Raw genomic sequence first — 9,930 nt, 5'->3', positions numbered from 1 at the left:
TGCAAATAAATAAATAAATACAGTTCAAGTGCATTTTTAGAATTTTTAAAAATTAATAGGAACAATTTGGTCTTTGCATAACATTATGAGGGTGCAAGAAGAAAAATGTAAGGGTGCTGGAAGAAACTGTCCTATATTTTTCTTCCTGCACTCTTATATTTTTTGAAATACTTAAATTATTTTTGATAATTTTAGTTGATTTGAGAGAATATAAATATTTTATAAGAAAAAGTGTTTTTGGAATAAGAAATTTAGAAGATAACAAAAAATTCAGAATACATTTTTTTTTATTTCCAGAATGATAAATCGTGTTTCGGAAAATATATTCCAAAAATATTTTAAAAAGAACAATTCAGAAATTATTTTTAAAAGGGATTAAAGAGTCTTTTCCGAGAATGATGGAGTTCAGGAAGACAGTTGTTGTGGTGCAGGAAGAAGCATCCAAGTATAAATAAGTATAAGCCCAGAACGCAAGGCTCCACAAAAAAAGAATGCAATTTGAAACTTTGAAAGTGGGGTTTGAAAGAATGAATGCGTCTCCACTTCAATCCAAGGATCCCCAATTTTGAATTGTAGCGCCAAATCCACGTTCTTCATCCATGTGAAAGCGAAGCAGAAATTTGGGCGATGGAGAAGCACGTCGTGCAGATCTTCGAGCGGAAGAAGCGAATAATCGAGCAATCGCGCCAACAGTGTCATCTCTGGGAGCACCACCTTTACCCCAAACTCCTCCTCAACGGAATTCCTCCTCCTCCGTGGCTCTGCAACTCTTCTCTTCACGCGGATCCACAAGGTAACAAACCCTCTCTCTCTCTTCTCTCTCGCTGATTTTGTGCTTCGAATTATGTTATAATGACCTTGAGAAACTATAATACCCGCTTAGTGGCTAGGTTAGATAAGATATTTCGTAGAAATAGTTTCAATTAGCACTTATTATGCATGTGCCGCGACATTTTCCCTGCGGTAATTGAACTTAATTTGGTGAAAACGTTTTCTCTTTGGGCAGAGTTAAACAAAGATGACCTCGTTTCTGAAGTTGTACTTTCGCAACCGCAATATAGAGTACCTTTCCTTGGTGCATTCAGCGATCTGGATTCTGTGTCCTATGGTGTTCAATATCGAATTGGTTTGAGTAATGAAGGTCATGCTTTAGAAAAGGAGGCGGGAGGTGGGGCTCATAATTTGCCAGATTGCTCCGTCAACAGTGCTGCATGTGGCTCAAGTGGTCCTCCAGAATTCGATACAGGTGCTGTATCACCACCCCGGAATCAGATTGAAGAAAGAGCCTTGGAAATTCACGAAGACCTAGCTCGGTCTCTGTCTCTGGCAAAGGTGCAAAGGTCAAGGTCGAGGCAGAAGGCTCTGGAGCTACGTAATAGTGCAAAAGCACCCACACTATTGTCAGAGAATGATGATGATGATGCTGGTTTCTGTGCTGGCACAAGTTCAGGGGCTGTTCCCCTGACTCAACGGGAAGAACATGAAATTGAATCAGATGTGGTCAAAGAATTTCATTCCGACATCCCAAGTTGTTCCGTGAAAGAAATGGAACCACGTGATTGTGTAAGTAATTTCTCTGGCCTGAAATCTAGAAGCTCGTCTCAGAAGAAATTCAACTCTTTGAATGTTACTACTAGTTATTCTGTAGCAAAGGAAGATGGTCCTCCTCTTGATAATTTGAATGAGTCATTAGAGATAGTCAACCAACCTTGCTTTGAAAATGGAAGTATTGGCGTCAATGAAACAGAAAAATGGGAGTATCAGATCAAGGAAGATGGAAAAAGTTTGTATGATGAGACATTAACTAAATCTAAAAGTTCTAGCCAGACCAGATGTAACAGTGTATTGTTGAAGCTCGACAGCTCCTTGGGCAGTGGTAAAGGAGTTGAAATCTATGATCTTATGCAACCATTTACACATGCTGACCCAACAGATGTAAGCAAAATCACTGGTTGTAGCAATGGAAGTGGAGGGAATGCAGTTAAAGATGGCAACTCCTGCCTCAACAAACAAGAAAGTAACGTTCATAGTATGATAAAATTACTTAGAAGTTCCTGCCCATCACCAGGGCATGATCTTTTGATGACTGGTGGTTCTGTAAAGTCTATTGATAAATCAGCGCCATCACCTCAACCTTTAATTTTACAGGATCCTGTGGTGTCTGTTGTTGGGTCCTTCAGTCATCAAAATAATCCTGATTTTTCTGTAGTAAAAAGAGGATGTTCAAGTAGAAGTGGTTCTGGAAAGGTTGAAGAAGTATTGAAGTCTTCCAGATCCAATATCTGTGAGCAAAGTGATGCTTGCTCCCAATTTTCAGGTAAGAAATATTGTAATGTACAACTTACCGAAGTGGAGGCTAGAAGGTTATCTTCAAGTCCACAGTATTCCAAATTAGATATAGAAAATGACAGGAATTTTTCAGAGGAGAATGTTGCAGCACTAAGTGCTTCTGGAAAGATGAGGGCTCTGGCTACTTGTTCAAATGAAGGACGATTAAGGCCAGTGAGTTTTTCCAATTTGGATGGTGGGTCTTTACTAGCAGAATCAGTATACATTGAAACAGTGGTGGATGAAAAAGTCTTGGATGCCCAAGAAAATGTACCATCTGATGCCATTCCTGATGATAATGTTCAGCACAGGTCTGCTGCAATTGTTGGTGAAGTTGATGAGGACTTTGATGGGTTGGTTGAAGAAGATCCTTCTTGTGTTAGCCCTAGGGTTGGGCTGAATCTATCAATGTCAAAGCAACCTCCTGATTTTATTATGTCTGTGAATCCTAAGCAACTTAATTTTGATGATGTAGAACAGACACGTATGAGTGGAATTTGTCGTCCTGATTTGGAAGAGGGACAACAGGGAGTGTCACCAGAAGAAGAACCTCTGAACTCGTTGGAACCTTTAAATTTACTTGAAAAGGAAATTTCTCCTGTATGTGAAATTAACCGCAACTCTTCGGGGGAGATGCCTTTGATGAAAATGCAAGAAGTACTGATCAGAAAAGAGGGGTCACATATGGAATACCGTGCAAGCCACTCTGAGGAGGAAGACATAGCTAGGACAACAATATGTGCCGTGTCACCAGACAAAGAGATACGTATGGTGCAGAATGAATTCTGTGTTGTTACTTCTTCCTTGCTTAATCAGTCAAGTCCTTCACTAGTAGCTGGTGAAAATTCATCAAGAAGTTTGTCAAAAGAAGTCATGCCGCTCAAATTTGTTTCAGTAAACAGTAAAGTAAAAAATGATGAAAGTGGTGCTAAGTTGGCAGATTCTTCTTCTGAAGCAGTTACTGGAAATGATCAGCAAAATTCCACAGATGAAAATGTTACAAATTTCACTGTTGGGTTTCCATTTTCTGTTCCTTTGGATGATGTGAATGTTAGTTTGGCACAGCCGACCCCAAATAGCATTACTTTGTGTCAAGATGGTGACTTGTTGCGGCAGACATTGCTCAGTGATGGAAAAATTACAAGCTTTTCAGATGGCTTCCAGATTTTTAGAAGTTCCAATTATGATGTAGGGCATTCATGTCCGCAGCATAAAAGAAGGAAAATTGAAACGGAGAAATATTTACCTGCCTCTTCAAACCTCTTGGAAAAGTCACGTGATTATATTGACGAAAGGCCTGCTAGTAGAAGCTTGATTATTAAAGATGATAACCTGGAGGCTGCCCAAGAAGTTCAACAGTTGCCATCTGACCAAGAGGAGGATATTGAGCATCGGTACATGAGTAACAGCCCAACAAATGAAATGCAATACAACGGGGAATGCCAACCAACGAAAGAGACTCCACTGAAAGAGAGCAAAGAAGAGGTACAAAATATTTTGTTTTACTTTCTGAAAATATTAAATGAGTTTTTCTCTGTAATAAGTTAGTCTGCATTAGATTTCTTTCCTAAGGATTAAATATTACATATGAATTTTCTCTACACCTTGAACTAGCAGAAATGTTGTGAACATGCAAAATCAAATTGTATGTCAGAGAGAGTTGGTTAGCATCTTTGAACTTTACCATCATAATTATATCTTTGGCATACGCATAACTCGATTCATTTTAGTCAATGATCGCGAGCTTCTTTAAAATTTATTTTAGATATTATTTCTATTTTGAAAGATGAAGATTATGGATTTCAACTTTCTTCGAAATTCGAACAAGATTTCCAGCAATGTCTATGTGATGCTCCCAGGAAAACTATTTCAGAGAGCAAATTGCCAAAACTATTAAAATTTGGAGAAGTGAGAGTGCTGGAACTGAGTGATGATTGGGTCATTGTGGAGTAAAAATGATGTAGCAAAACTTTGGTTACACAATCAATTTTTATTAGAACAAGGATAGAAAACAAAGTAACAGAGGAGAATGGTGGGAAGAGAGATCACTTTTTTAAGAATCCAAGGTTAAAACTGAATCCTTATTTGAAATACAAATGCACTAATATTTATAGAAAAAACTGAGAATTAAATAAATTCCCTGAATTAAGAAAAAGACCGATTCAGATAAAAATGAAAATATAAGATTCAACCGATAATAAAACTCCATACAGTAACTCTACTATACTCCATGCAACATCTTCTATATTTTAGAGTCAGCTGTTTTAAAGATTGGATGGCCCATTTCACGGTTAATGAGCAAGTGGAAGGTTGAATTTATGATCCGACTGCCTTTTACTGTAGATAAATAACAGTGTTATGCTATATTTATATAGAAGTGGAAGCAGAAAGTGTGAAAAAGGGTTGTTGAAGAGGATGAGGAGGGAGACAATATAAGAGATAAAAGTGAGAATCCTATCTTGGTTGATAATACACGTGAATCTTGACAAATGTAAGAATAATTTAGGTAAGCTGATATTAAATTAGAAAAAGCTCTTTATGTATAAGGGTTGGACCACCCCTGAAGTGGTTCCCATTTATTTATTTTTTATTGCTGATAAAAAAAAATTAGAAAAAAAAAATTTAAAACCTAAGTGTAGAATAAGCTACTGATATAAGTTGACATTGATTCTTTAATCAGGTATTACTTGTAAGATAGAATACTATGGCATCATGTGTTCCATGTAATGCTGTTGTTTATATACACGTCTTTTTATTTTCCATTGAACGCTGTTATAGCATGCACTACCTCTCACCTTCAACGAATCTAAAATTACTTGAATTTTTGGACAGTGACACAATTTCTGGATAGTGAACGATAAATTTCAGGCAATTTTTTTTTGCTATTTATTTTTTAAAATTTAGACTTCAATATCTGTGATGTTTTACTGGATCTCTTTATTTGTCTGTGTTTACACGTTGTATTTAGCTAGAACTACACCTGTATCTGATTTTTTTTGCAATTTATACCAAAGTGAATATACAGAAGTATGTGCTTAGGTTTATTTATAGCTGTAAAAGATGCCTTTTAATTTTTTGTATAACTTTCTGAATAGACTGTTTAAATGGTTTTTCTGTTGGCAGAAACTTATAGTGGACGGAGGAGACAGAAGCGAAGACAGCCTTCTGTTGGCAGTGGCAAATCCATCAGGTTTTGGTATTGACTCAACGATGAAATGCAAGACGGATGAGAAGGTGGCGTCATTGCAGCATCAGGTTAATTGTGGACGAGAAAGTGTAGAACGTCTGAGTTGTTCTGAAAAAGGCACCTCAAGTAGAAGAATTTATCCGGAGGGAAATGCTAAATTATCAGATTGTATGTCTGCTTCTCCAGGAATGCAATGCTTGGATTTGGTTGGTACAGATGAGGCTTTACCTGAGTTTGAAGGGTTCATTATTGAAACAGCCAGTGCACAGACATGCATTACTGGAGATGAAATGGATTTGGAAACGATGGATCTGGAAACGATGGATCTTTCAAGTAACTCAATAGATAATACATCCCTTGGTAAATCTAGGTTTATGCATTCTCCATTGTGCAGTTCCATAACCCCGTACAAGTTACATAACATACCAGAGCTCTATCAGTCTTTACCTAATGGACTTCTGGAGGGCTTAGGTATAAGCAGTTCCCTTCCTCTAAGCGATGCGAGTCCAAGGTCCCTTTCTGATTTCCAACCAAATTACAAGGGCCAGTGCACTTCATCAGTTCAAACCCTTTGGGATCGGATCAATTCAAACTTTGGCAGTTCAGAAAAGCGTAAGAGTTTAAAACTAGACCTTCCCTGCATTATTGAAGTAAATGAAAATGTGGATGAGATTGCTGGTACCTTCCAAAGGGGCATTGATTCTGAAGGAATGACTGGCGCAAATAAAAGAAAACCTCTAGCTGAGATCGTAGATGATGCAAACCATTCTACATCAGTTTTACAAGATGACGTATTAGCAGGTGGGTGTGATGATGTTGTAAGCTCAAAGTTTAATCTGAGCGGGACTTGCAGTAAGGTGAAAAATAAGCTTGAGAATAGCAATAGGAAGAGATTCACAAGAAAGGGGAAGGAGAACCAGAACATATCTCTTGGAGCGAATGAGGTCAAGAGGACCACTGAATCAGTCCGCAAAAGGCCCGGTAGGCCAAAGCTCTCCGGAAAAGATAGTATGAAACGTTGCCCCATTAACAATATTGTATCCAACGTTTCTTCCTTTATTCCGTTAGTGCAACAAAAACAAGCTGCAGCGGTTGTTACAGGTTATTAATCTTGTCTATGATAAAGGTTGCGTTATTTGGAATTTACAAATCTTCTTGACATGGTCATACAATTGCTCACATAATTATTTAAACATGTAGGCAAGAGAGACATCAAAGTGAAGGCCCTGGAGGCGGCAGAGGCTGCTAAGCGTATGGCAGAAAAAAAAGAGAATGAGCGGAAGATTAAGAAAGAGGTATTGCGACTTCAGCGGGAGAAGGTAGAGCTGGAGCTGCAGAAGAGAAAAAAAGATGAAGAACGAAGGAAAAGGGAGGAACAAATGGCAACAAAGAAGCGACAAAGGGAAGATGAAGAAAAGGAGAAAGAGAAAAAGAGGAAGCGTGTTAATGACATGAAGAAGCAGCTGCAAGAGCATGAGAAGATTCGGGGAAAGAAGGAAGAGATAGAAATAGAACGCCGAACTACGGTAAAATAACATTCCCTCGTTCTCTCTTTCTCTTCTCTCTCTCTATCCTTTCAGGAAAATAATAATACATGGGCTGTCTGGTCTAGGGTGAAGAAGTCCAAGAAAACAAAACATCATTGGAAGCAAAAGAAAATCAGAAGAATTTGCGTGCGCAAGACAAAAGAGAATGCAATTTGGTGAAAATTTCTGAAAATGAATCGTTGGCCATGAGGGATTCAGCAAATTATAAATCACAAGAACCGCGTCTTGAAAATTCCGAATCTGTGAATGACTTTGCTAATAATGGAAAGGTAATTAATATTTTCTGTATTCTTCTATGTCATCGTTAATATTCATATTTAGGATGATTTCATACTACTTTGTTTAAGCCTAGGAGTATCTCCTAACAATACATGATATTTATTTCCTTGTCAGTCAAATAGTGCCAATGTTTTTAATGCGATGTCAAATTATTTTAGCGTTGATACTTGAAATAACTTTAGCTTCTACTTGTACTGGTCTTAGGAGACACAGTGCTTGTAGTAGTCAATCATTCGTTTCAAATATATAAATTTGTATTTTGGACTTGCTCTCTTGCTGTCTGTCTTTTGTAATCATCCGAAGATTTAAATATACGTCTTTATAGGTAATGGACAATTTAATCAAAGCCAGAGAAGATGGTGACTTGATAATCGAAAACACACTTCAAGAGCAATCATACGAGATTTCTCCTTATAAAGGATCAGATGATGAAGATGAAGATGAGGATGACATGCCCAATAACAAGTTTATCCCTTCATGGGCAAGGTTTGTAACTGTTCAAGCTTTTTGAGCTTTTTTTTTAGTTTGATGTCTTGGGGTTTGAATCCCTTCATAGACCCGTGGCCATTTTTTTATAAAACTGAAAGAAAAAAAAAAAAAAAACTTTAACGACAGTAAGCGTTTGGCACCAAGAATAGTAAACAGATTACTGCGGTTTGGTGATATTTATTGCTTGATGTTTAGAAACTGGTTGAAATTTTAGCTTTTCTAAAACATTGAATCTGGTTGCTTTTGCAGCAAACATAGCCTTTCTCTGATTGTTACTTCCCAGAAAATGGACCCAGAAATGATATTTCCTCAGCAAAGTTTTTGTAATATAGCAGAAGGTAAACACTTGAAATTTATAAGTTGTTTATATTATTGTCTTAAACTAACCACTAACTGCATTCTTTTGTAGTTCTTCTGCCTCGGAAGCTTCAGTTACAGTAGCACAGCATATCGATTTTAAAAAGGGATTTTGTGTTAAAAGGTACGTTGTCTCTTGACATGTATGTATGGAAAGAAGAATTTTAAGTTTTAATTTTTACTTAGCCTAATTGGGAGTTATGAAGGAAAAAAATGTTATAATATTCTTTCATTGTTTTGTTTCACTTTTATTTCAGAATATGGTGGAAGGTTTGTTTGTTCTCTTGCATCATTGATAAATCACTCACTCTTTTGGAATGAAAAATAATTAAAAGTTGATATTGTTATGAATAATAAAAAACCGTGAATGGGAATAAAAGTTGTTTTTTTTACATTAAAATGACTCAAATGATTGAAACAAATGGTAGACGAATGTGTAGAGATCATCGCTTGTGAATTGTGATGAAGGAATGATTTATGTTCTGAGCACTGAACTTTAGTAGTGAGCAAGTTTATATTTTTACATCGTACGTTATTATTTACTGGACCTAAGTTTTTTGAACGGTAAAATTAATACTTTGCAGACTAAATTGTTACGCTGTGAGAGGCTCTAACTAAGACTACGAAACAAGTTTGTGACATATATTTATCTGACAATAACGTTTAGTTCCTGTGTTTGTGAACTTATGTTAGATTTTTGTTGAGCTTCATTAAGAAGTAAGATGTAGCGGCCAAGATGAGGAATATTAAGATCATTTGACATGATGCATCTTCAACTCTCCTCCTTCTAAGGACATTCCCCTTTGTCAGAATTATTTTGTAATTGTATAGTATGAGAAAGTCACTGTATATATAAGGCATTTCCTCTTGTAAAGCGAGGAGATCCTTTCTTTGAAAACGCTTAATTCGGATTACATGTGTATTCAAGGCTTAGAAGTTTGGCTTCAAGAATGTTAGAGTGCTTATTAGTCAGATAATGTTACGCTGTTTTAAATTTGATCTAATAACATGAACAATTCTGTTCATTATTTTGCTTCACTTGAATTAAGAGCACCATGAAGTTCCATAATTATAATGTGTCCTTTAGAGAACATTGTTTGATGATCACTTGTTCTTCCAATATAATACATGTCTATCTCTTAGTCACTTATTTTGAAGAAATTCTTGAGTTTTGCCAACATAACCAACTACACATCGTTTGCTCCAATGGTATTTTCTGTCAAGCAACTATATAACCAACTTTGCCTATATTGCCACTGGAGATATTCTGTTGACAACCCCAGTCACCTATTATCCTCGTTTGTGGCATCATGCAGTGGAGGTGAACCAAAACAACTAATGCTACTGTGTTCTTTAACAAATTTGACGTGAATCAGTTTAAAGACTTACTTCTCCTTCATATCTTACAAACTGAAATCAACCATGTGTATAAGAAAAAAAAGTCTTATGAAATATTAAACATGGATAGGTGATTGACAAAGTCATTTACTCACCACACCTGCCCCCCTAAAGTCAATCAATGCCCTGGAGTTAAAAAAAATGTCAGAACCTCACCAAAACTCTCAGACATGAAAGAATCCTTCTTTAAAGTGGTGAAAAAAGTTTCTATCTCCAAAAACATTAATAATACATTGACAACCTGCTCCAGTGTACAAACTGATATTTATGATATGAAGAAAGAATATTTTCATCATTTTATAAAAAAAAAACTGAAATTTTAAACAAATAAATGGGGTTGTAGAT

The 9,930-nt window shown here is 36.5% G+C and overlaps 1 protein-coding gene across 2 annotated transcripts; it reads left to right on the top strand.

Moving 5' to 3' along the window:
- Positions 1-477: 477 nt before the first annotated feature.
- LOC137827899 (uncharacterized) lies at positions 478-9,231 on the top strand. Of its 2 annotated transcripts, none has more exons than XM_068634261.1 (9): positions 478-793; positions 1,007-3,813; positions 5,452-6,616; positions 6,716-7,041; positions 7,128-7,331; positions 7,667-7,827; positions 8,080-8,168; positions 8,240-8,311; positions 8,881-9,231. In XM_068634261.1, exons 1-8 carry the CDS (start codon positions 628-630, stop codon positions 8,269-8,271), a joined length of 4,950 nt encoding a protein of 1,649 aa, XP_068490362.1. In that variant the 5' UTR covers positions 478-627; the 3' UTR covers positions 8,272-8,311; positions 8,881-9,231. The 2 variants fall into 2 exon arrangements, with proteins under 2 accessions (XP_068490362.1, XP_068490363.1); XM_068634262.1 differs by having other exon boundaries at positions 8,772-9,231.
- The last annotated feature ends 699 nt before the right edge of the window (positions 9,232-9,930 follow it).

The sequence above is a fragment of the Phaseolus vulgaris genome, chromosome 7 (genome assembly GCF_000499845.2).
Source record: "Phaseolus vulgaris cultivar G19833 chromosome 7, P. vulgaris v2.0, whole genome shotgun sequence".
NCBI lineage: Eukaryota > Viridiplantae > Streptophyta > Magnoliopsida > Fabales > Fabaceae > Phaseolus > Phaseolus vulgaris.
Note: the sequence above shows the minus strand (reverse complement) of the source record. Positions and strands in the feature narration are given on the sequence as shown.

Excerpts from the sequence above, each read along its gene's own strand:
- LOC137827899 (XM_068634261.1), top strand. The coding sequence starts at position 628 with ATGGAGAAGCACGTCGTGCAGATCTTCGAGCGGAAGAAGCGAATAATC. Across the intron at positions 7,042-7,127 it reads AAATAGAACGCCGAACTACG|GGTGAAGAAGTCCAAGAAAA; the intron begins GTAAAATAACAT and ends TGTCTGGTCTAG. Across the intron at positions 8,169-8,239 it reads TTTTTGTAATATAGCAGAAG|TTCTTCTGCCTCGGAAGCTT; the intron begins GTAAACACTTGA and ends ATTCTTTTGTAG.